The sequence below is a fragment of the Pecten maximus genome, chromosome 7 (assembly GCF_902652985.1).
Source record: "Pecten maximus chromosome 7, xPecMax1.1, whole genome shotgun sequence".
In the NCBI taxonomy this organism is placed as follows: Eukaryota; Metazoa; Mollusca; class Bivalvia; order Pectinida; family Pectinidae; genus Pecten; species Pecten maximus.
Window position 1 is genome coordinate 23073384 of NC_047021.1, and position 26594 is coordinate 23099977.

A 26594-nucleotide genomic window follows, 5' to 3' on the forward strand; every position below is an offset into this window, starting at 1 on the left:
GGCACCAAGGGGAACCTACATATGAAATATGAGAAAGATCCCTTCAGTACTTTCTGAGAAATAGCGATAACAAACTTCAATTGTCAAAATCCAAGATGGCTGCCTGTCGGCCATGTTGTTTTCCGATTGGTCTCAAAACGCAGTATGCATAACTAGGCACCAAGGGGAATCTACATATGAAATTTGAGAAAGATCCCTTCAGTACTTTCTGAGAAATAGCGATAACAAGAATTGTTTACGGACGGACGGACGGACCACGGACCACTGAGGCAGGGCGATTTGAATAGCCCACCATCTGATGATGGTGGGCTAAAAACACGGCTAGACCAAACGAGATGTGTATATATACAGGGACGAAGTAGTGACATCGACAGCTGGTTGACAGTTTCTTCATTTTGGTAGGTGGCAGGAGTTTTAAACAGATTATTGGCATACCTTGAGGACAAACCCTTTCTTGGCCGACATGTTTAGCTGAAGAACTTAGGGAATAAAGACCTTGTGGAGTTTTTCGATTTCATACATATCCGGTGATATCCATCTTACCTCTATATAACCTCCTGAAACCATGAAATATCTACAACAGCTGCCTACTTCATATCTCAGTTACTGAACACACAGGGCATCCTACAAAAAAAGCGTGGTTGATGCCGTCGAAGCAGAAAACACTTACATGTATTGGTCTTATTATCTTCGATTTTTTCTACGATTCTCTTGTACAGTTTTCTCTTTATACAGTTTGTTCTCCCTTGTATTAAAGTTAGAACTCGACTCTGTTTGGCTCAGTGCCCCTATCCAGGTCAATGTTGACATTTGATTATGCTTTCATTTCAATATCCACATTTGAAAACATCTAACTCAGGTCTCAATAATGATATCCGACCCTTAGACAATTCAAAGACTAGTTGGGCTAGTCTTAATATACCATGGCTCTAGATACCACAATTTAAAGTTATCTGACTGTGAACTCAGAAGTAGGCATTTATTTGAGGAATTTATACTGCTCTATCCGGGTAACTTCTAGTGTAATATTGAACAATTGTCTTTAATTTCTGACCAAGTGTCTTTAATTTCTGATGGAGAAGCCGTTAAATTTAATTTGAACGGCAGACACAAAACATATATCAATACACTTTGCTTCACGAGTTTAAAATAATCTGAATAATCAAACAAACACTGCTTCAATATACAGTATACAATTTTATTACAATGTATACATTTTCATCCATCAAGTTCGCTGTACTTTTTACCAAAAAGTCGAACTTCATATTAAATAAAATGAGAAAATATCTAAACTATAAAACTGTAACAAGTCATAATTGAATAAATACAAATGAACACATTAAGTCTCTGTTCTAATTTTTCCATGATAGGACAGAAAAAATACTTTAAAAAAATCTATATGACCATACTTGTCCTCAAACTCAACAATTAACAAGATGCTTAAAATGTGACGAATGCAGTCATATTTGTTTGGAGGATAAACTTAATCACCTGGGCCAAGTTGTTCAAAAGGTAATTAGGCTAATCACAGTTTAACAACAATATTAAAATCCTGATAGAATAATTTCTGATCAAACTTATTCACAAAATTTTCTGAAACTATACACCTGATTTTGAAGAATATACGCACATATTATTTGAAGTAAAGGAGAAATGAGATTTTCACTAATTAAGTGATTAAGCTAATCACCTTTTGAACAACTAGGCCCAGTTGGTAGCAGGTAAAAGTCTACTTAGAAATGTGTTTGTTTGGCGCATATCTATTCACATCGAAGAATCTTGTGCAACTGTAGGCTTTCATAACTGATTGGCAGTAAGGTCAGTCTATCCTTTTGGATAAAATATCATGTGGGAGCTTAATCATTGTCCACCAAGTGGTACTTGTACTAAACAAACTGTCCCTTATATCAAGTATTTCATACATTTAGAAGTAATGTAACAACATGAAACATTCTTTATAAACCATCGCTGCCATTTAAGTATAATATTGGGGAACAAACAAAGGAATCATTTAATGACTGTTCCTTGAGTTTTATAACATCATTCTTTCAAAGATTTCTTCCTTCCCCTTCCTCTGCCCCTACCACGCCCACCGCCCCGCCCACGCTTGGAAGGTTTCCTTGTAGGTGCCAAGCACTTGTTACAATACCAGCTGTCTTCCTCTGGCTCCTTGTTAATTCCTATGCATTCCCTACAAAAGAAAAAAACAAAATTAAATGAAACATTCATCAAAAAACAAAACTTACATTAAAGTTTGAACTTCATTGTGCAAATTAAATAAAGAATGAACTCAGCTGACATTGGTCTATATTAGGTTTACAACAACTGGGAACAGAAATTTCCTGTCTTTAATATACGTTATCATCTCATAACTCTTCTTTTCTTAAACCAGATCCTCTGCACCTATATATCACTGAAATGATGCTATATACTAGAAATCATTTAGATTTCGTGGATACTTTATTTCATGAATTTGCCTCTTCAGACGAATTTGCAATACATTATTTCACCAGCACTGTTCTAGAAATGACTTTAAATACACAAATGATGAGCTATTAAAGGGGAAACTGGTAGTTTGGCTGCTGTTTTTTTATGTTTAACATTTTATCACCTTTCCAATACAAAAATAGCATCAGGGTTTTCCAACTCTATTCATTGTGGTACAAGTGCTCAATCTCTTGACCTTCTACCTATGGCTGTACATATGAATGAATCAATTTTGTCAGCAATACCAGGATGAGTTCTAAAGATGTCTGAATTCAAATACATATGTATAAGACTTACGCCTATAAAAGCAAGTTATGACAGTAAAATACAGATGGAATCAATATGGATGCCATCCAGAGTTGTTATTTTTGTAAAATACATGTAATTGCGAGTTATTTAAATTCATGACATATATTCTCCTCATATATTACAGCGAAAAATAAATCCAACACAAAATACAAGTGATATGTAGTACCAAGGTTTGTTGTTATATACCATGATTTGTTGCTATATACCATGATTTGTTGTTATATACCATGACTTGTTGTTATATACCATGATTTGTTACTATTTACGATGATTTGTTGCTATATACGATAATTTGTTGCTATATACGATGATTAGTTGCTATAAGCTTATACCATGATTTGTTGTTATATACCATGATTTGTTGTTATATACCATGATTTGTTATATACCATGATTTGTTGTTATATACCATGATTTGTTGTTATATACCATGGTTTGTTGTTATGTACCACGATTTGTTGCTATATACCATGATTTGTTGTTATATAACATGATTTGTTGTTATGTACCACGATTTGTTGCTATATACCATGATTTGTTGTCATATACCATGATTTGTTGTTATATACCATGATTTGTTGTTATGTACCACGATTTGTTGCTATATACCATGATTTGTTGTCATATACCATGATTTGTTGTCATATACCATGATTTGTTGTTATATACCATGATTTGTTGCTATATACCATGGTTTGTTGTTATATACCATGATTTGTTGCTATGTACCATGATTTTTTGTTGTTATATACCATGATTTGTTGTTATATAACATGATTTGTTGCTATGTACCATGATTTGTTGCTATATATCATGATTTGTTGTTATATAACATGATTTGTTGTCATATACCATGATTTGTTACTGTATACCATGATTTGTTGCTATATACCATGATTTGTTGTTATATACCATGACTTGTTGTTATATACCATGATTTGTTGTTATATACCATGATTTGTTGTTATGTACCATGATTTGTTGCTATATACCATGATTTGTTGCTATATACCATGATTTGTTGCTATATACAATGATTTGTTGTTATGTACCATGGTTTGTTGTTATGTACCATGATTTGTTGTTATATACCATGATTTGTTCTTATATACCATGATTTGTTACTATATGCCATGATTTGTTACGATATACCATGATTTGTTGTTATATACGATGATTTGTTGTTATATACCATGATTTGTTGTTATATACCATGATTTGTTGTTATATACCATGATTTGTTGTCATATACCATGATTTGTTGCTATGTACCATGATTTGTTGCTATATACCATAATTTGTTGTTATATACCATGATTTGTTGTCATATACCATGATTTGTTGCTATGTACCATGATTTGTTGCTATACACCATGATTTGTTGTTATATACCATGATTTGTTGCTATATACCATGATTTGTTGCTATACAGATTTTTTGGTTTTATACCCGTTTGTTCTTTAAACCCCCTGATTTTTTCTTACCAGATTTGTTGTATTACCTGATTTGTGTTTTACCCTGATTTTTTGATTTTAAAAAGATTTTTTGTATATACCATGATTGTTGTTTTTACCAGATTGTTTTTATTTCCCTGATTTTTTGTTATTCATGGTTTTTGTTATAACCCTGATTTGTGATTAAAAAAGATTTGTTCATTACCCGATTTTGTTAAACATGGTTGTTGTATTACCATGATTTTTTTTATATACCATATTTTTTGTTATATACCATTTTTTGTTATTACCAATTTTTGGTAACCTATTGTTGTATTACCCTTATTGTTATATACCATAATTTGTTGTATTTTTACCAGATTTGTGTATATACCATGATTTTTTTATTACCCTGATTGGCATAACCCTGATTTTTGTTAATCCCGATTTTTAAATTTCCATGATTTGTTGTATTAACCCGATTTGTTGCTATATACCATGATTTGTTGTCATATACCATGATTTGTTGCTATATACCATGATTTGTTGCTATATACCATGATTTGTTGTCATATACCATGATTTGTTGCTATATACCATGATTTGTTGCTATATACCATGATTTGTTGTCATATACCATGATTTGTTGCTATATACCATGATTTGTTGTCATATACCATGATTTGTTGCTATATACCATGATTTGTTGCTATATACCATGATTTGTTGCTATATACCATGATTTGTTGCTATATACCATGATTTCTTGTTATATAACCTGATTTGTTGCTATATACCATGATTTCTTGTTATATACCATGATTTGTTGCTATATACCATGATTTCTTGTTATATACCATGATTTGTTGTTATATACCATGATTTGTTGCTATATACCATGATTTGTTATTATATACCATGACTTGTTGTTATATACCATGATTTGTTGTTATGTACCATGATTTCTTGTTATATACCATGATTTGTTGTTATATACCATGACTTGTTCTTATATACCATGATTTTTTGTTATTCCCGATTTGTTCATATACCCGATTGTTTTATTACCTTTTTTTTTATTCCATGATTTTTGTATTACCATGATTTGTTTATATCCATGATTTGTTCATTTTCCATGATTTTTGTATATCAGATTTGTTGAACCAGATTTTGGTATTACCTGATTTTTTGTAATACCTGATTTGTCTAATACCGATTTGTTGTATAATGATTTTTTTTTAAACCCGTTTTTTTGGTTTTTACCAGATTTGTTGTAATTTCCATATTTGTTTTATATCCCAAATTTTTTTATATCCCCTGTTTGTTGTTTTTTACCGATTTGTTTTTTTACCAGATTTGTTATTTTAACCCGATTTTTGTTTTAAAACCAGATTTTTGGTATTTCCGTTTTTGTTATAACCCGATTTGTTTTTATAACCATGATTGTTTTATTACCATGATTTTTCATATTTTTAACCCGATTTGTTTTTATAACATATTTTTTGTTTTATACCATATTTTTCTGGTTATAGTAACACTGATTTGTTGCTTATATTACCATGATTGTGTTGCTATATACCATGATTTGTTGATATATACCATGATTCTGTTTATATACCATGATTGTTGTTATAATACATGATTGATTGCTATAATACCATGATTTGTACTATATACCATGACTTGTTGTTATATACAATGATTTGGGTTGTTATAGTAACATGATTTCGTTGTTATATACCATGAATTTGTTGCTATATATACCATGACTTGTTCATTATAACCATGGATTGTGCCTATATAGCCATGATTTGGTTACGATATACCATGATTTGGTTGTTATATACCATGATTTGGTTGTTATATACCATGATTTGTTGCTATAGTACATGATTTGTACTATATAGCCATGATTTGTTAGCGATAATAAACCATGATTGTTGTTATATACGATGATTTGTTGCTATATACCATGATTGTTGTTATGTACCGATGGATTGCTTGCTATATAACATGATTGGTTGCTATAATACCATGATTTTGTTGCTATATACCATGATTGGTTGCTATATACCATGATTTGTTCTATAGTATTATACCATGATTTGTTGTTATATACCATGATTGTTGCTATATACCATGATTTGTGTATTATACCATGATTTGTTGTTATAACCATGATTTGTTGCTATGTACCATGATTTGTTGTTATATACCATGATTTGTTGTATATACCATGATTTGTTGTTATATACCATGATTTGTTGTATATACCATGATTTGTTGCTATATACCATGATTTGTTGTCTATATACCATGATTTGTTGTTATATACCATGATTTGTTGTTATATACCATGATTTGTTCTATCTACCATGATTTGTGCTATATACCATGATTTGTTGTTATATACCAATGATTTGTTGTTATATACCATGATTTGTTGTTATATACCATTATTTTGTTATATACCATGATTTGTTGCTATTACCATGATTGTTGTATATACCATGATTTTGTTGCTATATACCATGATTGTTGGTATATACCATGATTTGTTGTTATATACCATGATTTGTTGTATATACCATGATTTGTTGTTATATACCATGATTTGTTGTATATACCATAGATTTGTTGTTATATACCATGATTTGTTGTCATATACCATGATTTGTTGCTATGTAACATGATTTGTGCTATATACCATGATTTGTTGCTATATACCATGATTTGTTGTCTATATACCATGATTTGTATTATACCTGATTTGTGTATACCATGATTTGTTGTCTATTACCATGATTTGTTGCTATATACCATGATTGTTGTTTTATGTACCATGATTTGTTGCTATATAACACGATTTGTTGTTATATACCATGATTTGTTGCTATATACCATGATTTGTTGTTATATACCATGATTTGTTGTCATATACCATGATTTGTTGTTATATACCATGATTTGTTGTTGTATACCATGATTTGTTGTTATATACCATGATTTTGTTGTTATATACCATGATTTTTTGTTATATACCCTATTTTTTTATTTTACCATGATTTGTTCTATACCATGATTGTTCATTCCATGATTTTTGGGGTATATACCAAAATTTTTTGTTTTTACCTGATTTTTTGCAATACCTGTTTGTTGGATTCCCCGATTTTGTATAACATGTTTTTGTTATTACATGATTTTTTCTATTAACATATTTTTTCTATAACCCTGATTGTTTTTATTACCTTTATTTGTTGTATTTTACCGATTTGTTGCTATATACCAAGATTTGTTGTTATATACCCCTGATTTTTTTTGTCAATTTTTTTTTAAACCCTGATTTGTTTTTATAACCAGATTTTTTGATTACCCCTGATTTTTTGTTTTATACCTATTTGTTGGTTGTAAACATGATTTTTTGTTATATCCATTTTGGCATTACCATGATTTGTTTTATTACCATATTTTTTGTTAATACAAAATTTGTTGTTTAAAACCATGATTTGTTTTTACCTGTTTGTTGTTATATAACATGATTTGTTGCTATATACCATGATTTGTTGCTATATACCATGATTTGTTGCTATATACCATGATTTGTTGTTATATACCATGATTTGTTGTTATATACCATGATTTGTTGCTATATACCATGATTTGTTGCTATATACATGATTTGTTGCTATATACCATGATTTGTTGTTATATACCATGATTGTTGTCATATACCATGATTTGTTGCTATACCATGATTTGTTGCTATATACCATGATTGTTGTATATACCATGATTGTTCTATATACCATGATTTGTTGTTATATACCATGATTTGTGTTATATACCATGATTTGTTGTCTATTATCCATGATTTGTTGTTATATACCATGATTTGTTGTTATATACCATGATTTGTTGCTATATACCATGATTTGTTGCTATATACCATGATTTGTTGCTATATACCATGATTTGTTGTTATATACCATGATTTGTTGTTATATACCATGATTTGTTGTTATATACCATGATTTGTTGTTATATACCATGATTTGTTGTTATATACCATGATTTGTTGTTATATACCATGATTTGTTGCTATATACCATGATTTGTTGTCATATACCATGATTTGTTGCTATATACCATGATTTGTTGGTATATACCATGATTTGTTGTATATACCATGATTTGTTTATATACCATGATTTGTTGCTATATACCATGATTTGTTGCTATATACCATGATTTGTTGCTATATACCATGATTTGTTGCTATATACCATGATTTGTTGTTATATACCATGATTTGTTGTCATATACCATGATTTGTTGCTATATACCATGATTTGTTGTATATACCATGATTTGTTGCTATATACCATGATTTGTTGCTATATACCATGATTTGTTGCTATATACCATGATTTGTTGTTATATACCATGATTTGTTGCTATATACCATGATTTGTTGCTATATACCATGATTTGTTGTCATATACCATGATTTGTTGCTATATACCATGATTTGTTGCTATATACCATGATTTGTTGTTATATACCATGATTTGTTGTTATATACCATGATTTGTTGCTATATACCATGATTTGTTGTCATATACCATGATTTGTTGCTATATACCATGATTTGTTGCTATATACCATGATTTGTTGTTATATACCATGATTTGTTGTCATATACCATGATTTGTTGCTATGTACCATGATTTGTTGCTATACACCATGATTTGTTGCTATATACCATGATTTGTTGCTATATACCATGATTTGTTGCTATATACCATGATTTGTTGTTATATACCATGATTTGTTGCTATATACCATGATTTGTTGTTATATACCATGATTTGTTGCTATGTACCATGATTTGTTGTTATATACCATGATTTGTTGCTATATACCATGATTTGTTGTTATATACCATGATTTGTTGTTATATACCATGATTTGTTGTTATATACCATGATTTGTTGTTATATACCATGATTTGTTGTTATATACCATGATTTGTTGCTATATACCATGATTTGTTGCTATATACAATGATTTGTTGTTATATACCATGATTTGTTATATACCATGATTTGTTGTTATATAACATGATTTGTTGTTATGTACCACGATTTGTTGCTATATACCATGATTTGTTGTTATATACCATTATTTGTTATATACCATGATTTGTTGTTATATACCATGATTTGTTGTCATATACCATGATTTATTGCTATATACCATGATTTGTTACTATATACCATGATTTGTTGTTATATACAATGATTTGTTGTTATATACCATGATTTGTTGTTATATACCATGATTTGTTGCTATATACCATGATTTGTTGTCATATACCATGATTTGTTGCTATATACCATGATTTGTTGCTATATACCATGATTTGTTGTCATATACCATGATTTGTTGTCATATACCATGATTTGTTGCTATATACCATGATTTGTTGTCATATACCATGATTTGTTGCTATATACCATGATTTGTTGCTATAAACCATGATTTGTTGTTATATACCATGATTTGTTGCTATATACCATGATTTGTTGCTATATACCATGATTTCTTGTTATATAACATGATTTGTTGCTATATACCATGATTTGTTACTATATAACATGACTTGTTGCGATATACCATGATTTGTTGTTATATACCATGATTTGTTGTCATATACCATGATTTGTTGCTATATACCATGATTTGTTGTCATATACCATGATTTGTTGCTATATACCATGATTTGTTGCTATATACCATGATTTGTTGCTATGTACCATGATTTGTTGTTATATACCATGATTTGTTGTTATATACCATGATTTGTTGTTATGTACCATGATTTGTTGTTATGTACCATGATTTGTTGTTATATAACAGGATTTGTTGCTATGTACCATGATTTGTTGCTATATACCATGATTTGTTACTATATACCATGATTTGTTGTTATATACAATGATTTGTTGTTATATACCATGATTTGTTGTTATATACCATGATTTGTTGCTATATACCATGATTTGTTGTCATATACCATGATTTGTTGCTATATACCATGATTTGTTGCTATATACCATGATTTGTTGTCATATACCATGATTTGTTGTCATATACCATGATTTGTTGTCATATACCATGATTTGTTGCTATATACCATGATTTGTTGTCATATACCATGATTTGTTGCTATATACCATGATTTGTTGCTATATACCATGATTTGTTGTTATATACCATGATTTGTTGCTATATACCATGATTTGTTGCTATATACCATGATTTCTTGTTATATAACATGATTTGTTGCTATATACCATGATTTGTTACTATATAACATGACTTGTTGCTATATACCATGATTTGTTGTTATATACCATGATTTGTTGTCATATACCATGATTTGTTGCTATATACCATGATTTGTTGTCATATACCATGATTTGTTGCTATATACCATGATTTGTTGCTATATACCATGATTTGTTGCTATGTACCATGATTTGTTGTTATATACCATGATTTGTTGTTATATACCATGATTTGTTGTTATGTACCATGATTTGTTGTTATATACCATGATTTGTTGTTATGTACCATGATTTGTTGTTATATAACAGGATTTGTTGCTATGTACCATGATTTGTTGCTATATACCATGATTTGTTGCTATGTAACATACACATGATTTGTAACTAATAAGTATATCTTACCAATGATACCAGTCATCACAGATGTCACAACCAACCATTGGGCTACCATCATCCTGTCGCTTACAAGCTGGACAAATCCAAATCTTTTCGCCTGACGATGCATCCTGAAAAAATATAAACAGTGAAACATACAACTTTAGTTTAGTGGCACCAATAGAAACAAAAGATGTCCTTCACATCATCATCATATCAGCTAAGTAGAACAGATTTTATGTAGAAATGACAATATAGTTGTGTTTGATGCAGTAGTAAGTAGCAGCACTACATGCAAATGAATTTGATTTTTTTTTTTTTACAAATTCTGTTGCAGAGCTTATTCCATCATCTACTGTATAAAGTTATGGTGTATGACCAAATTTGTTATTTATAGAACATGATTGCATAAGACATATGCTTTTATTACTTACAACATATAAGATACCATTTTTAGAGTTTCAGAGCTATTAAAGTATCAATTACTTCCGTATCAAATATAATCATGTTGCAAAATGGAGAGATAAAATTGTGTCCAACATTCTTTGAGGAAACAGAGCCACCTTGAGTAAAACCTCCAGTTGTTCATAGTAATTAGTGTTTCACTAATAAAGACTAGAATTATTACTTACGATGAAACTTCCGATAGTCTCAGATGTGACGGTCCTTTGGAGGGCTGTCTTGGCAGTTGCTGAAGCTTGTGATGCAGTCCCAATAGAAGGGGGTGGCATAGGTGGAATGGCCGGTGCTTCTTTGATAATTAGGGGGCCCGGAGAAGGAGAGTGAGCAGGTGTCGGGGTAGGGGAAGGTGTTGGGGGCTTTGTAGGTGTGGGAGATGGCGATGGCTGATGAATGGGTGAGGGAGGAAGTGAAGGAATTGGAGAGGGTGTACGTGTGCGAGAAGGTGACGGTGTCTTCACAGGAGATGATGACATTGATTTTGAGGTAAAGGCTGAAGGTGGTGGAGAGTTGACTCGAGGTGGTGATGGGGAGTAAACAGGCATTGGTGATGGGGAATGTTTAGGGCTAGGAATGGGAGAAGGAGCAGGTTTGGGTTTGGGTGGAGTTGGATTCCTGGGGGGTGGTGGTGTAGGAGTCTTGTGGTGGGGAGAAGGTTGCGGTGTCAAGACTGGTGGTTCCTCCATCATTTCCATTTTGAGAACGGGTGGCCCATCACGTGAACTTCGGTCTGGAGACTCTGACCCGATAAATTTTGGCACAGTGATTACAGACTTGGGCGGAGGCACAGGGGTCACAGGTTTGGGCGGAGGAACTGGGGTCACAGGTTTGGGCGGAGGCACAGGGGAGGGTTCACGCTTTATGGGAACAGGTGAAGGGGTTTTCTTTACAGGTGAGGGTGTTTTGGCTACTGGAGCTGGGGATGGTGTTCTAGTCACAGCGGGTGGGGTAGACGGCAGTTTTTCTGACACCGCTTCTTTCTTCACTACAATATGCCCAGCATCCTTTTTAGATTTATTGTCCTTTTTACTGGATTTACTGTTGCTTGTTGATGTCTTGGGAGAGTCAGATCCTCTGTCCTGACTCGCAGGGAGTGGTGGCATAGGTTTGATGACCCTGCAGAAAAAAGTAAAGTGTATACACATATACAATACACATACACAATACACGCTACACATTTTCAGCATGGAGAAATGAACATGTATTCACATTACAGTACTATCATGACTTTCAATCCCTACAAACAAGAGTGTAGGCAAAAGTCAGCTTTCTTCGGTCTTGTTCTACTTTCTATTACCAGGTACACATTATAATGTAGTACATATCAGATATTAGACAAGAGCTGTTGGAGAACAGCATAGCTCGTCTCGCAAATGTCTGTCAAAAAATAATTAAAATATATTTATTGGAATGGTTTCGCAAATTGCATTAATAATATTTATATTGTTTACTTGATCAAATTATGTTTTGTGAATTCATGCAATTTTCAAAACCATACCAATTTATATATATATAAATTATTTATTGACAAACATTCGGGAGACAAGCTATGCTGTTGTAGATTAAATGAATATATTGAAAACAAATGTAATTGCTTTTGGACATATTTCTTCAATTTTTTGACAAAATATTATCATAATGAGAGTTGTCTCCCTTGAAATCTGTGGACCGGTAACGGGCGACTTCGGCCGCTGACTAGAGTGACTATAATCTAACTATTGTAGAAGCGAACTCACTTTGGTTACATATACTGCGAATGTGTCGAGAAACAAGAAGTTACAATATGCATGTCTAGTCGACTTTGCTTAACCACTTGAGCCGAATGGGTCCGACTTTAGCAACTAGACTTTGTTTGCGCATGCGTCATCATTTGGAAGCATGGCAGTGATTGGTTGTTGTTTATACACATATGTAATCACATTAGAAGGAACAGCCTAACTATGGTAAATGGCTGACGCCCGAAGTAGGCCATAAATTGTCAATTGTGAGCATTTTCACATTGTTTTATTTTCAGTTTCACCCCAAGAAGGGATAGTGTAACTCCATAGGGACTCTTTTACCAAATATCAGCACCCTAGTACAATCATAAAGTGATGTGTTAATAGCTTTCAACATTTGCACAAAAATTTTAAAAAATGTGTTTTTTCCCCCAAAAAATATTTCAGTTTAACTCCGGCAAGGGATAGTTTAACCCCCACAGGGAACCTAAAACCATGTATTACTATGCCTTTCAACACTCACAACATTAACTTAACACAAAGTCCAAAGATTTGAAAACAAAAACAAAAAAACACAGATTTAAAAAGAAAAAATCTAATTTTTTTTTAAAGTTTTACTCCAGGAAGGGATTGTCTTACTCCATAGGGACTCTATTGCCAAATATCAGCACCCTAGTACAATTATAAAGTGATGTATTAAAACCTCTTAACACTTGCACCAAAAATTTGAAAATTCTGGATTTTCCCCCCAAAATTCTTTTAATTAAACTCTGGCAGGGGATAGTTTAACCCCAGAGGGACTCTATTACCAATTATCAGCAACCTAGTACAATTATAAAGTGATGTATTAATACCTTTCAACACTTGCACCGAAAACTTAACGCAAAAATTTTCAAAAATATGTTTTTTTCCAAAAAATCTTTTAGTTTAACTCCGGCAGGGGATAGTTTGACCCCCACAGGGACCATATTACCATAAATTATTATGCCTTTCAACACTTGCACCAAAAATTATAACATTTGAAAAACCAACGCCGACGCCGGAGTGACAACATAAGCTCTCACTCTTCTTCGAAGAGACGAGCTAAAAAAGAACCAAGCTGTGTCTCAGATCCTCTTGTTTTGATATTCTATCATTTCTACTTCATAACTGCTTTAATGGTCACTCACAGTTTGGGGATCTCTGGCCTCTGTGCTGGTGAGCCTGATGGAGATCGATCCTTGGCTTCGGAACTGTACGTCACTGTCGAGGAGAAAGGAGAACTACCCAGTCGAATTTTCAGTTTTGTCAAACCAGCAGGGAAAGTACCAGGTGACTGAAATAAAAAGGATGTACATAAGTATTGTGACAAGTCTATATTTACTCTTGTAAATATTAAATGTAACAAATCTACAGTACTACCTGGAACAGGTTTGTTTACGAGGATAAACCTGTTCGTCAATTTTTCTAATGTAACATTTCAGACAAAAATCTTGCCGGACCTTTGGATTTTTCTTTCTTCACAAGTTTGTTTTTACAGAGTTTAGTGTCCTCGCAATATCAAGTGTCATATGAGATACCAGTCAGCAAGTTCAAAGTGTAAATAATATTTACAAATGTAATACCACCTGTTATGTTGACTAGCACATATTATATAGCTCAAAGAGTGCATTTAATTATCTGAAACTAAATTACCTTGGTACTCTTGTCTTTATGTTTACTTCTTTCTTTGTCCCGGTCCTTATCTTTGTTTTTCTTCTTCTTTTCCTTGTCCTTTTTCTTTTCCTTCTTTTCCTTTTTATGCTCCTGTAACATAAAATAAATTCTGCCTATTGCCTGTTTCTGGTTAGTGGGTGGTCGGGCGGCACAGTGGTAACACACTTGCCTTTCACCTACGTGGCCCAGGGTTTGATTTCCCAATCGGACGTGAAAAGGTATGGGGCCACCTGCCTGACTATGTGGGTTTTCTCCAGGTAATCTGCTCCCTCATGCCTCTATTCAGGCCAGCAAAAGTGATTTATATAAGTTGGTACAACTTGTTTTGCAAACATTATAAAATAAATAATGTTTACATATGCATTTTTTCAATAGGTTTGAGATGATTTTGGGCAGCCCAGTACCTGTTTTATTTCACTAAAGACACATGCGCAGCTCCAAAATCCAAGGGTTCCAAACTCTATTCAAAAGTCTTCTCCGCACCCTTGGAATAGGTCATGGCAAAACTGAAGGACTCACTTTCATATACCAGGCCATATAAAACTAAGCAGGGATTCCAGAATAGATCGAGTCTGACTGTGACAAGACAAAGTTTTTCCTAACAAGACGGATAAAAATTATCATTCCATCACAGAAAATGTTTGAACTCTTTCAAGGGATACAATTTTAAGCTTACAAGAAAGAATAAGTCCGACTCTTACAAACAGACAAAATGTGAACCTACAAGACAACCAAGACAGCTAAAAGTTTACCCTTACAACACTGCTAAAAGTTAACCCTTATTACAAGACAGCTAAAAGTTTGAACTTACAGGACAGCTAAAAGTTCACCCTTGCAACACAGCTAAAAGTTTACCCTTACAAGACAGCTAAAATTTTGCCTTTACATGACAGCTAAATATTTACCTTTACATGACAGCTAAATATTTACCCTTACAAAATAGACAAAAGTTTACCCTTACAAGACAGATAAAAGTTTATCCTTACAATACAGACAAAAGTTTACCCTTACAAGACAGCTAAATGTTTACCCTTACAAGACAGATAAAAGTTTATCCTTACAATACAGACAAAAGTTTACCCTTACAAGACAGCTAAATGTTTACCCTTACAAGACAGATAAAAGTATACCTTTACAACACAGCTTAATATTAACCCTTATTACAACACAGATAAAAGTTTACCCTTACAAAGCTGCTAACACTTTACCCTTACAGTATAGATAAACGTTTAACCTTCCAACACAGACAAGAGGCACATGGGCTTTAAGGTCATCTAAATTTTGATATTTTTTGCCAGATTTGATTGTGGATTGAATTTGATGTCAATGCCCCAGCATGCTACAGACACAATATCTGGTCTCTGGGCCTATTGCTTAGAGAGACGTCATTTAAAGATTTTAGCATATTTGACCCCTGTGACCTTGAATGAAGGTCAAGGTTATCATTCATTTGAACAATCTTGATAGTCCTTCACCCCAGCATAATATATGCCCAATATCAGGTCTCTAGGCCTCTTAGTTATTGAGAAGATGTTAAAAATGTAAATTGTGAAGGAACAGACAACGGACAAAAGGCGATTAGAATAGGTCACTTGAGACTTTGTCTCAGTTGGTGACCTAATAAAAGTTAACCCTCACAACACTGCTAAAAATTTACCGTTACAACACTGCTAAAAGTTTACCCTTATTTCATCTCAGTTAAAAGTTTACCCTTACAACACAGCTAAAAGTAAACCCTTACAAGACAGATACAAGTTTACTCTTACTACACAGCTAAAAGTTTACCCTTACAAGATTAGACTGATAAAATTTGACCCATACAACGTGAAAATGAAGTCTTACCTTAGACTTGTGCTTCTCCTTTTCTTTGTTGTGGCTTTTCTCTGGTGTAGGTGTTACTTGAGCAGTCTCTTCCACCTTAACTTTGACGAGTGATTCCTCCATCACAGGAGCTAGTGGTTCTTCCACTACAACCGGAGCAGGCTGTTCCACAGGTGGAGGAGGACTGGGACTTCGGGGAGCAATCACAGGTGGGGGAGGAACAGATGGGGCAATAACAGGTTTAGGAGTGGATCGCATTGGTGGACTCTCCGGAAAGTCAAACACGGCAAACTTTTCATCTTTTGGAGACCTGGGCTCCACAACAGGTGGAGGTTCTGCTGTGACAGGAGGAGCAACAGGAGGTGTAGAAGGCTTCTTGTTGCCTTTAGATTTACCTTTTTTAGGAGGTCTCCCTTTTTTGCGTGGAGATGTTTGAGATGTTAATACTGGTGTTGTGACAATTGGTGATGTTTGGAGAGCTGGCGTTGGTGTGATAGTACTCTGATCCACAGCCTCCTCCTTCACAGACACAGGAGTTGCCGGTGTATCTGTCCTATCTACGGCCCCTATCACAGCATTGATGGTATCGTCTATAGAGGAACTAGTACTAACCTCTTTTATCTTTTCCACTGGCTTAGAGCCTTCTACTTTTGCCTTCTCAACTGCCTTAGATCCTTCTATATTTTCTTCTTCCATTTCTAATGGAACAAATGTGCTATCTGAGATGTCTAGCTCATTCTCTGTTAGGCTTAATGCAGATTTTCTTAGCACACTATCAATAGAACTTTCTATAGCATCCAGTCTACGTTTCTTTTCCTCCAAGTCACTGGGTTTGGAAACCTTTTTACAACTCAAATCCAGCGGAGTAGATCTAGGTGAATCCCTGTTCTTATGAGAAGTAACTGCAATGTTGTGGGATTCATCTTTATTCTTGATAATTGGAGAACTAGACCTACCTTTGTCTGATACGGGACCTTTCTGTCTCTCTAACATAATTGTTTCTGAGAAAAGTCCAGCACCACTATCACTAGGAATCTTATTCTGCCCTTTCTTATTTCCCGCTCCCTTTGGACTTTTAGCCCTGGCCGGGGACTTTGACCTTGACCTTGACCTTGGTTTTGGAGTTAGTAAGCTCTTTTTAACTTTACTCTTTGTCTTGGATACATCTTTCTTTTCTGAGCTATTATTAGATCTTTTCTTTATTCCACTCTTTTTTGATAATGAATTTGAATAATTCTTATCCTTGTCTTTCTTCTGTGAGCCTTCATTTGTATCCTTTTTGCTATTTAGCTCACTAAGAATGTCTCTGGCCACAGATACCAAAGGTGCTGATTTTGATGAAGAACCTCGAGTATTGTCCTTTGGAAACCGCTTTGGGAAGCCCTGAGGTGGTGTTTTGGCATCAGGTAGTTTGCCAATATAGCCACCTGTTGGCATCACCTCCCCAGCAACATTCATCGCCATGCTTTTCATCTCATACTGGGAATGGGCTGCCTCCTCTGGTAGCGTGGTCAGTCTGCAGAGAGATAGATAACAAAATGTAACAGAAAAAGTGATCTAATCACACATCAAGTCATCATTTACATGATCCATGGTTGAACTATCTTCGAATACCAAGAGTTCTGCTCTAGATACATAAAAATAGTGTAAAGCGATTGATTACCTCTGCACCCATGGATTACGGTAAACCTTTGGTCAGTACAACAAAATCAAATAAATATAAATGAGCCTGTCCAAATTATAAGAAATTATGCTTCAGAAAATAACAGTGAATTCAAACTATCCCAGTCGATATCGGTAAAAATCTTGGCAATGAGTAAATCAAGACACAAACACATACCGGATACATCTAATGTAAATCCGATTTGTAACAAAGGCCTGAACAATGGCACATTTATAACTAAATGAGTAAAATTATAGTCTTTTATCTAATTCAATGTTAACTGATCAATAAACTTTCTTCATTTCGTGATAATTATGATCGTAACAGTATATGAATCGCGAAGTTGCTCAACTATTGTGTAGATAAAGACCCATAAACAGTACATGTTTCTCATGTGACACAAAAGTTAGACTAACTTGTATAAGATAAATAAGTAAAGTTTGAGTCTCTGCATGTTTATGTTTTATTTGAATCAGAAACTATTGATACATTATTGTAATGAATAGTCTGTTTAATATACTGAAAACATAGTCTACAAAACCTGTTGCATTTACGAAAGTGCTATTGTAAAAATAGGTCTATATATGCTAGTAAAGTAAGGTCAGAACATCAACATGTCTGCTTTTAAATTGCCCAGTCGAAATATCTACCAAATTTATTTGATACCTGCAAAATTACCCATCGCTAATTAGGACACCTGTTGATTGTTTTGACTGAACATAAGTGATTCTCACATCGCTCATCATGACTGGGCAGCTGATTCTTTCATTATCACTTTGCATGGCCTGCCTTCCTAGTATGAGGGCACAGGTTTACAGGTAATGCCTTGATTGGCAATAATCAAGAGATGTCCAGTTGCAATTAAATAATCAAAATGCTTAGTTAACACTGCATATGACAACACATGGATGATTTCTTAGTTTATCATACATAGTGAGTACTGATATCGCATGTTATACATTATTGGGACCTAAAGTTGCAATCAGCTGCCGCGTGCTAGATGTATTTTTCAATGTATTCAATGTAAAAACACTGAATCAATGCTAAAATATGTATATGATATATTTATGTTTTTTTTCTGTCAGAGACGTACGGCAATGATTACACATACAACCCATTACCCTAAACACATCTGTTGATTAAAGCTTGGCATTGTGGGACGACCATTGTGAGATTTCAATGGAGTTTGCTGAAAATCTTTTACTTTATGTTCTTTTTTAATATTTGACAAGTTTGGAAACCAGAGTGTGAACTAACACTAGCTAGAAAATCATTGTTTTTATTAAGAAAACATGTGTTCGAACTATCCCCCCCGATTCAAACTGACCGGAGATTTTCTGTATGTCATAGCAAGACTCACTGTTAGCCATTCCATAAGTTTAAAAAAAAAAAATTAAAATCTGACCCGTTTTTATAATAATATCAGTCTTTTGATATCACAGATGTCAATGCTTCCAGAAAATTTTCCAAACTTGTCAAATTACAAATAAGTCGGATTACCTGATCCTTTTGGAAGGTGGTCCCCCAGATGGTGGGCTTGTCAGAAGACGCTTGTCAGACAATCCTGGGCTAACTGCAGCACCATCCACCTGAATGTCGGAGGGTGACGCAGCCATGGGTGTGGTGGGAGGGGGTGCCAACATACCGCTCTCTGGCTTTGTGTGTGGAGGAGACTGAGGAGGCTCAATCTCTTCTGAAAAACCAGTGTTATATGTGGGAGAACAAGAATATATGACCATAACACTAAAAGTAGTACACACAATTACTACTCATTGTAAAGGGATTGTACTTGGGACTATTTCTGCTAATGCACTTCAGCAACAATATGCAGATAAAATACTGAAATGTAAAAGGAATAAACAGGGTTTACACAGGATGTTTTATAAATGTCAGATCAATTAGGGTCCTTCTGTATAGTTTCAACTGAACTCCTGGAAATCATTGGAAACATTTTTAATTTCTATGCTTCAAAAATGCTATAGGCTTAAAACACACATCTGATAAAGATATACTTATACTACACAACTCTGAAAGGCTGAATTGTCTCTAGGATGTTATGGAGATACTAGGGCAATTAATAACATTGCACTTTAATTACAGGTCCAATTTGAATAAAACGGTCTGTAGCACTTATCTCCCCTTGTCAATAGCTTAACTGTGATTGCACTGTTATCGGTTTTTTGGAAATTGTTCATCAGATTTTGTGAGTGTGACAATTTACTGTTAATGAATGATAATTCCCTAATATTTTGTTTCATTAAATTTTCCCAATATACAGTAAGATTTATACCAACCAGGAAACATTGCTGGGAGATGATCTGGAATGTGTTCATCTCTCTGCAGCACTTCTCTGCTGTCTGATCTTGGGAACTGGAAGTTGTTTCTTTTTGGAACCGGAAAGGACACAACCTCATGAGCAAATGGCAAAGGGTCAACATGGTGAACATAGTCTTCCAATTCTCCCAGCTGTATACCTAGGTGTCCAAAAGCTAACCCTAGATCATCCAAGTTAGGGTCCGTCCTTCCAACTGTGAATAACATATAAACCAAAGATACATGTACATCTAATAGCCATACACTATATATAATTGTTCATGCATGTACATGTACTTGATTTTTACACATAAATTTTGATCCAGTATGATTTAGAAATCATGTAACTGACAGTCACAATTTTAAAGACAGATAGGAACTACTTAAATACTGGACAAGATTATATATTATATGATCACCTATGATACCTGAATACACCTCAAATCAGAAAGACATTCCTTAGAAAAGAATTACTGCCAATTATTGGTAAAACTTTACATTGATTCCTCACAATGACGCCATAATAAATGGCATTCATTATCAATATGAATTTTTTTTCAGCACGATACTTTAAGAGACACTTTACATTTTTTTCCTAAACCATGGAATGGGTCAAAGGATCATTAGGAAACTATACCTGTATGACATTCTATATGAAAAATAATTAAAACAAGAAAACATTACATTGCTCAGAGTAACGATGAGTGACTTTGGCAACTTCCAGAAGATAGCGCTCCAAAACATCGGTAAGAAGCTCCAGAGGTGTGGCTTGAGCAGCATTCCATCCCAGATTTTGACAAATTTGGGCAAGACTGACCCGCAACATACTCCGGCAGTATTCATTTGCCATTTTCTGAGGAAAGAAACATGAAAAAAATTAGGCATTGAAAATGATTGAGTGAATATATACATACATGTACAGTGAAACTTTTCTAAACCGATCATGCACAGTACATGAATATTTGGCCGGTTTAGAGAGGGTTTGGTTTGGAAAAGTTATCCATTTTGACCAGTCAGAATGCAATAGGATTTGGGATTAATAATAATCATAATTATTGACAAAATGATGTTTTGTATCTTTGAAGCATTGATATGTTGTTGGAAGTTAATGAATACATAGAATGCAGAATTGATAAAAATAAAACTGATTAAATAAGTTCTAATACTGATTGTAAATATATGTCATAATTATATCATTTCACTTATCATATTACAATGCTGTCATTGGCACCGAACTGCATCCGGCCTGTTGCTACACCTCTGTGCTTATAGGCCCAATGATGGGTATAATCAATTTCATTGCAAACTAGATCGGTTTTACAAATAAAAAAAAAAGAACAATAATTTAAAAAAAAAATACTAGTTCCTATCAACCTTATAAAGGGCATCAATTTTGTATTTTAAGATGGAGCCTGATCTACTTTAAGCTTCCTTATATTATTGGGTGCAAATTTGTCCACTGCAAAAATAACCTGTTTTGGGCCTCATGCAAATGAGATGTGAAACTCCAGCTTTCTAGCCCTTGTTTCCTTATTGTAAACAGACCATACCACTTCGATGATGCATGACGATTTGCATGGGTTTCATCTGGTTCATTTTTATTGGTACACAACTGAATCATACTGATCCTTATGTCGTGGGTGTTATGTACAACTATATAATGCCCAAAGACAAAGCTTATATCAACAAATTACCACAGGTTTTGATTTCAGGGACGATTGGTCTGTCATGTTGCTCAGGTAACACCGGTTTACAGAAGTGATTTTGTGTATATTTGATCCATTCTCGACATAAAATCGGTTTTGTATTCAGAATTCAGAGGGATTGGTACTGGCAAGTTTTTTTAGTACTATAATAAAGAAAAGATCAATTCTGTACATAGCCATTTCGATTGGTATCAAAGATGATTATTTTTGAGAAGGATAGGTTTTCGGAAGTTGCACATATGTATATATATAACCTAGCAACACAAATGATGAAGGAAGACAACTTTTTGACTCGTGCCCTGACCGGGCCTCGAACTCACTATCTACGGCACCCAATCGCCTAGCCAGAAATACCTGCAGCTTATACCACTGCGCCACATCGGCGTTCTTAAAAAGAACGTTTCAATGGCGCAGTGATGGTCGTCTCTCTAAGACGCAATCCCGCCCATACATAAAAAACCAAGCATAAGTAACTGAAATTTAATTACCAACTTAGACTTTTTACAGATAGTTATAACTTTCATATTTGATAAACAATACCGGAATCACATGACTAAATCAGCCAATCAGTTTCACCTGAACTAAGTCCCTGAGGAAAATGTGTTTCTTAGGCTTGTAGCCGTTCTCCTCAGTTAATAACATATGAAATGGGTACTTTCTATATACGGGAATAAAGAGTAGGGTCTTGAGATTTGGAAAATAAAAAAATATACACTCCTACTAAAAATAGAATGACCTAGGATTCTAGGTGTAAAAAGATGGGAATTCCCAGTGCACTGTAAATGTCAGGGTTACTGTCTTTCGAGTATCTGTGTACATGCTCTTATATGTGATGAAATCTATACAATAACAACATTTTTCCGATAGAAAAAACTTCAAACTTTACTTTCATATGAATTTCATATCATTTGAACTTCAAATGAGCAAATGAAGGGATGAAGTCACTAGTAATAACATGTAGTAGATCATTTAGTTGTGTGAGCCCTTAAATGGTAACGACCACGCAGGGATCACCATGGCTTCAGATTTTACTATGGAGGAACCTGCTGGGAAGCTTTTTTCATACGGGTCGCAAGGCCAATATTAACTAATTAAAGGGAGATAATTTGTTTACATTAGTTATGCCACTTCTTATTTTCAAGGGAGATAGTTTGTTGTGCAGTACATGCACACACACATACATACACACACACACACACACACAGTGTGTAGTTATTTCCCCTTAAAAATTGTTTTCATAAATGAAGATAAACGATTTTGATCATGATAATATTAATTTATTCATTCAATATGTAAGAAGGATAAATAGAGCATTTACCAATCTCTGACTCATCCATACTTGTACATCCTTAAATCAATACATTTACTATGCTAGTTCTTTATTCTCTTCACCAACTCAGACTTTCTCAAACTCGTGGTCTCTCTCTCACTTTCATATTACTAATTATATATATATATATATATAATTAAATATGCAATTTACACCCTATTACAAAACATAGTGATGATACACTTCCAAAGTCCAAGTTTCTTGAATAAACAATGTGATATCACACTTAATGCAATAACAATATGTCACAGCACTAATATGATTTCCAATGTCAGTCATTTTCCCACACAAATTGTCCATTGTCTTGGAACACAAGTGCATGCTGACACTTAATAGTTGAGTTCTCAGGATCACACAATGTGGTGATGGTGATTTTTCTTTTTCTGATCTGTGCCCATAAGTCTGCATGCTGTCCTGTTTACAAAACATGCCTACAAATCAAAAGAAACATTCAAAATTAATAAAAATCAATTAATGAAATGCTCAAACACGAACCTTTGACCTAAATACTTGGACCTAATCACTGAAATACTTTTTGGTTTTATGATTAAACTAAATCAGTATCAATATTGTGTTGTCCTATATAATACAGTCACTGATGTGAAATTTGAAAAAAAATACATTTTTAGCAAATATCACATTTTTTGTTTTGGTAACTATATTAAGTTTGTTTACATATGAATTAGTCATTTACATACTAGCCAATCACATTTAAAGAAAACAATTTAAAAAAATATATATTTCATAATAACATTTAAGAGATTTATATTATATTAAATACATTTTTAGTAACCATTTGATAACTTACCCTCATCTTTGTCGCACTTTAGCCATGAATATTTCTTCATCCAGTCGTGGCACGTGTTGAGGTGACTCTGACCTTTGCTGTCTGTACAGCCATTTAGATTAAAATGTTAGCTTCCAAACTTAATACAAGATACAGTAGACAAAATATATATAAATAGTAAATCTGTCTGAAACCCGGATGAGGTGGGGGGATTTTCTAATTAGTCTGTTCCATAGTCTCTCAATATTATTGTAACAGGAGCGTGTCGGGCCCAGTTTGCGTACGTCAAACTGCACCCGACTCGCCCTTGTGGACCAACAACCCAGGTTCGATGGGTAACTTGTATCTGTCGTATAGAGAGAAAACAAACGCCTTAAACTACAATTAACCATTTATTAATGATGACATAAACATTTACAACATGAAATTACATATAAACGGACAGCAGCATAGGCCTAGCTATATCTAACATCCTAACCTAAAACCAACCCCAATACCTGTACGACCGAACAAAACCCAACATCCCGACTAATACTACCCACCCAAGACCCTACATACCCTACGTTACGTTAGTACTATCGAGAAAGACGTGACAGCACACAGGAAACTAATCCATCAGACTGCCCAGTATATGATACACCACCCTGAATTTATCCCACTTTTTAACAATACAAAACTATAAGGACCAATCACGACAGAGGATACACAGGCACGACAGACACTGACGAAAAAGCAAGCGACTACGAATAATGCATGACAAAAACATCGACCAGACAACAGCACACGTGAACAGAGGACTAGCAAAGGTCAAGGTGACACAGGTACACATAGTACAGACACAGCATATAGTTAGCGTTAAGCTTAGCCCTGTCAGCTTAACCTATCAGTACATATACGATAACATCCCCCGCTACATTATTATAGTCTGGTATAACTTATTAATGTAGCTGTCTTGATTTCATGTGTCAGGGTGTTTGAGCTCATTTGTAGGTATGGCCTACAGCTTGTCTTTTGGCTCTATTTTCATATGGGTCCGAATTCTGGCTGTATGACAACAAGTGGGAACACCTTTGTTTTCAGACATGATTCTAGATTCAAATACACCATTAAGTAGCCTGTTTGTATTGACCAGTGCTGTATGATTGATGTGTGTGACATTCCCCATTGGAAATCTAAAGGATTCAGATTGAGAAAGTTTACTGTACTTTCGGCCAATTTTCTCAGAATGCAATGAAAATAAATTTCAGTGGGCGCTATATACATACAGTTAAGTATCTCTGCTAGTGAGATTAAAGGATAATGATGTCTGTCAGGTCAGTCAAGTGTCATTATAAAAGCTTTATTGTCCCCATCCCCCATTCTGACAGATCACTCAGCTTGGACACCCCACCTGAGGGCGCTGAATGGCTATGTTTGATTCCCAGATTAAATCTGGTCATCAATGTTTATTGATATCAAATAAGCATACTCTTCACCAAAATAAGGCAGACTCCCAGTCCCTCCAGCCTCTTACATTTTTAGAAAATCTCGGGTTTTTAAATTATTTAGTTGTGTACATGTGAGCCATACATTCAATATGAATTTCCTTTGCTGGGCCGTATTGTTCCCACAACAATAACGTTACGCCGAGGCCACAGATGTATTTCCTCTGAACTGTATAATTCATTCGAATGCTGACTATATTTATAATTATCTTACATCGGTCAGATTTATCGATGAATCCTTTGTAAAACGAATAAGACAAATAATTGTTATATAAAATCATTTAAAAAAAAAAAATTAACTGCACTGTATGTATGTATATCTACTGTACACCGAAACGCTACGCTCGTTTCAGGATTAGATCTACATAACCCCGTTATTTATACCGAGAATTCGAAACCGCGCGTCCACAAAACAATAATTTTAATGTTTGCATTTGCATCTAAACGAATACATTACACACATGTACCTGGACAATTCGCCTCTATATTGAACACTTCAGCTTCATTGTGAAGAGCAAGCAGACAGTCGCAGCATTGAGCCCTGCATATGATCTAGGCCTAATTTCTTAATTTCTAGATGCTTTTCGGACCTGGTCATTTTTTCTGTGAATCTGTGTCATTTTAGCGCTTATACTTATCGTGCAAATAAACCTCCTAGTGAAGC

At 34.1% G+C, this 26594-nt stretch overlaps 1 protein-coding gene across 1 annotated transcript; it reads right to left on the reverse strand.

The window, feature by feature from the left end:
• Window positions 1–1177: 1177 nt before the first annotated feature.
• On the reverse strand, window positions 1178–26538 carry LOC117331941 (transcription initiation factor TFIID subunit 3-like). Its single transcript, XM_033890949.1, has 10 exons — window positions 26398–26538; window positions 21308–21476; window positions 20605–20838; window positions 19811–20003; window positions 16669–18163; window positions 14806–14916; window positions 14301–14446; window positions 11587–12529; window positions 10982–11085; window positions 1178–2191 (listed from the first exon to the last, which is right to left on the reverse strand). The coding sequence occupies exons 2-10, from the start codon at window positions 21471–21473 to the stop codon at window positions 2041–2043; spliced, it is 3543 nt and encodes a 1180-aa protein (XP_033746840.1). The 5' UTR covers window positions 21474–21476; window positions 26398–26538; the 3' UTR covers window positions 1178–2040.
• Between the last annotated feature and the right edge of the window lie 56 nt (window positions 26539–26594).

Coding starts and splice junctions, on each gene's coding strand:
- LOC117331941 (XM_033890949.1), bottom strand. CDS start 21,473: ATGGCAAATGAATACTGCCGGAGTATGTTGCGGGTCAGTCTTGCCCAA. Junction 20,839..21,307: donor TCATCGTTACTCTGAGCAAT/GTAATGTTTTCT, acceptor TGTTATTCACAG/TTGGAAGGACGGACCCTAAC. Junction 2,192..10,981: donor TGTGATGACTGGTATCATTG/GTAAGATATACT, acceptor TTTCTTTTGTAG/GGAATGCATAGGAATTAACA.